The following is a 2874-nucleotide window of genomic DNA, read 5'->3' on the forward strand; positions in this document are numbered from 1 at the left end:
ATGAGTTTGGGTTGGCGCCAAAGATAAGTTAGTTTAGCCTTTGAAAACTTACATAGACAAATATGATAATAAACAAATAAGTAAAACATATAAAAAATTATCTAAATAAAGTTTGACAAATCTCATGCTAAGATAATAAATTTATAGATGTTTCTTATTATAATATATATTTGACTTTCTCAATCTCTATTTAATATAGATTTATATTCATATTTGAATTTTCAACAAAATTCATTCATAAATTAGATTATTTTCAAGTTTGAAACTCAGAAAACATCATCTCATGAGTAAAACAACTTCCAAACTAATCAAATACAAATTTGTATCTACAAAATAAACTGATAATTAACGTTAAATGTTCCTATTTTTCTGTAAAGTGAGTCGCTCAACAAGAATGTCTAATGCTTCCTTCATCCACCAATGGTGACAAACTTCTCGAACTTCATCAACACTCATCTGCATAAACGATCATAACAAAAGCAAAATTAGTACAAAAATTAACTGCATTTTAAATTAATTTATTAATATTGTACGTTTAATTTTTCCAAGGTGCAATCTTAATTATGTTTCAATCATTGTTCAAAAAGTTTGTAATATGATGCCACCACTTAATTTTGATTGGTATATGTAATGATCATCATGCATGCATTTTTTTTGGGGGGAAGAATAACAAAGTGTTTTATTTAATGATAGCTATATATAATACACACATTTTAGAAAGTGACTCATGCTCAAAGAAGCTATAAATTAACATCTTAGAAAATGATGCAACCATATGATGATGAGTGTATTAAACTAAGTGTTTCACTATTATATATATTCTTTGAAAATGAAATGGACCAATTCAATAACACGATATTTAATAATAATAACTCATACCCATGTTCTTCTTCTAAGATCCTTCTCAGGCCACAAGTCAAGTTGTTCTTTGACTAACAAAGGAAACATGTGACCTTCATAGTATGTGCCATGTCTTTTGCTAATGAAGCTCCATTGACCCAATTCATGCTGCCATGTGAAATCAAACCAAATTTTCAGTTTTTGCCTACAATTATTTCACCTAACAGAAGAAACTAATTTCACTTCATAAAAAAACTAAAACTTTATTATATTATTGAAAGAATTTTCATAAATTGAATTATGGAGAAAAATTATTTAAATATATCTAATATATTTAAAAGTACCTGAACTATTCCAGTAACTCCTGCTTCTTCTAAGGACTCCCTGTAAGCTGCTTCTTCTATAGATTCATCGAGTTCCCATCCTCCCTAAAATGCACAAAAATCATATGTTAATTAATATTACTATGCATGAATTAATTTAGATGAGGGAACAAACTTTTCAATTATACTACACACCTATTTTATTCATGCATGCATGAAGAAAAATCCACCACCCAATTGAAGAAAAAAGAACTACTTTTAAAGTTACGAAACAAATCCTTTCTCATTATAAGTGTATGCTTTAGAATTTGAAAATATATGCATTAGAATTTTAAAAAAATAAAATAAAATAAAAACATGTTTTCAACTTTTACCTAAACATCATCACAATAATTTTTCTTCAACTTCTATTACAAAAATATCACGGGTCAATTTAATATTTTTGGAAAAAAATCATTAGTCACCTTAATTTTATCTTTAAAACGTGTCTAAAAATTAAAAAGGAAAAGATATATTTAAATGATATGATCGACCTAAACTCTTATATGAAACTATTATACGTAACAAAATATAATCCTAATATATTAATTTGTTTTTTTTATCCCGTTTCTGAAATATTCACCGTATTTATTTGTATATATGTGCCAGAAACGACAAAAAAGTACCTTCGGGAACATTAATGTTTGGCCTTTTTGCGAACTAACCACAAGCACCTCCAATTCATTGCTCGCACTGCCATCAACGTCTTCTTTGTATCTGTAGGGTATGCAACTGCACAAGTAGACATTGAAAGCCAAAAGCAATCAGCAACATAGTAAATAAGAGACTAATTAAGCTGATAACATAAGAAAAACAAAAACCAACAAACTAAACAAACTTATCCAAAATGCAATGTAACCAGAAAAAAAGCTTGAGTGCAACTGTCACCAAATAGAAACCTCAAACCCAACAAATTCAGCAATTTTTTCTTCTTTTTAGAATGAAAGTTTCTTCATGCACAGAAAGTAGACACCCAGATAGAAAGAAAACAAAATATAGATAAGATAAAAGGAAAGATAACTGAGAAATAAGAGTATCATATACATTAATTAAACCTCTAAACTTTTGCAGAAAAAGCTAAAATTTTTGAGCTTTCACTCATAAAAAACACCCCTTTTGTTTTTTTCTTTTAAAAGCTTGATTTATGTTTCATTCCCTCCCACCTTTCCTTTTCTGGAAAAAGAGAAACATACCAAACACATGCAAACTTCAAATGAAGCCATGACAGAAAACATCATGAGAAACAGACATCCAAAGAATCGAAACGATGAACTCACCCCACAACTTGTCTGCCACCATTACTGTTGTACCTCTGCATCTCCCTTCCCGTTCGAGATACCAAACAAGCCATACTTCTCAGACACACTTAACTTCAATAGTTCCACTTTCAGAAAGAAACCTTGACAAACCAAAAGACAGAATAATATTCTATTTCTTTCGATCTTTTATATAATATGATAGCTACGAGTAACTCTCTCTCTCTCTATATATATATATATGTTATGTGTATATGTATATGTACGTTGTATTGAAGAAGAAAGCAATAAGACGAAGGATTAAAGGCTGCTTGTGGAATCGTTTATAAAGCGCGTAATTGTCGCATATGGATGGATGAATGAAATGGACGGAGAAAGAAAATTGAAAAAAATAAATAATAATAGAGAGATATTGG

The 2874-nt window shown here is 29.2% G+C and overlaps 1 protein-coding gene across 1 annotated transcript; it reads right to left on the reverse strand.

Moving 5' to 3' along the window:
• Nucleotides 1-230: 230 nt before the first annotated feature.
• On the reverse strand, nt 231-2673 carry LOC114174726 (nudix hydrolase 18, mitochondrial-like). Its single transcript, XM_028059571.2, has 5 exons — nt 2480-2673; nt 1829-1934; nt 1185-1268; nt 880-1008; nt 231-456 (listed from the first exon to the last, which is right to left on the reverse strand). The coding sequence occupies exons 1-5, from the start codon at nt 2551-2553 to the stop codon at nt 352-354; spliced, it is 498 nt and encodes a 165-aa protein (XP_027915372.1). The 5' UTR covers nt 2554-2673; the 3' UTR covers nt 231-351.
• Between the last annotated feature and the right edge of the window lie 201 nt (nt 2674-2874).

This window comes from Vigna unguiculata, chromosome 2 (assembly GCF_037176805.1).
Source record: "Vigna unguiculata cultivar grain cowpea cultivar isolate G323 ecotype 2 chromosome 2, ASM3717680v1, whole genome shotgun sequence".
In the NCBI taxonomy this organism is placed as follows: Eukaryota; Viridiplantae; Streptophyta; class Magnoliopsida; order Fabales; family Fabaceae; genus Vigna; species Vigna unguiculata.

Excerpts from the sequence above, each read along its gene's own strand:
- LOC114174726 (XM_028059571.2), bottom strand. The coding sequence starts at position 2,553 with ATGGCTTGTTTGGTATCTCGAACGGGAAGGGAGATGCAGAGGTACAAC. Across the intron at positions 1,269-1,828 it reads AAACATTAATGTTCCCGAAG|GGAGGATGGGAACTCGATGA; the intron begins GTACTTTTTTGT and ends TGTGCATTTTAG. Across the intron at positions 1,009-1,184 it reads GAGTTACTGGAATAGTTCAG|CATGAATTGGGTCAATGGAG; the intron begins GTACTTTTAAAT and ends TTCACATGGCAG.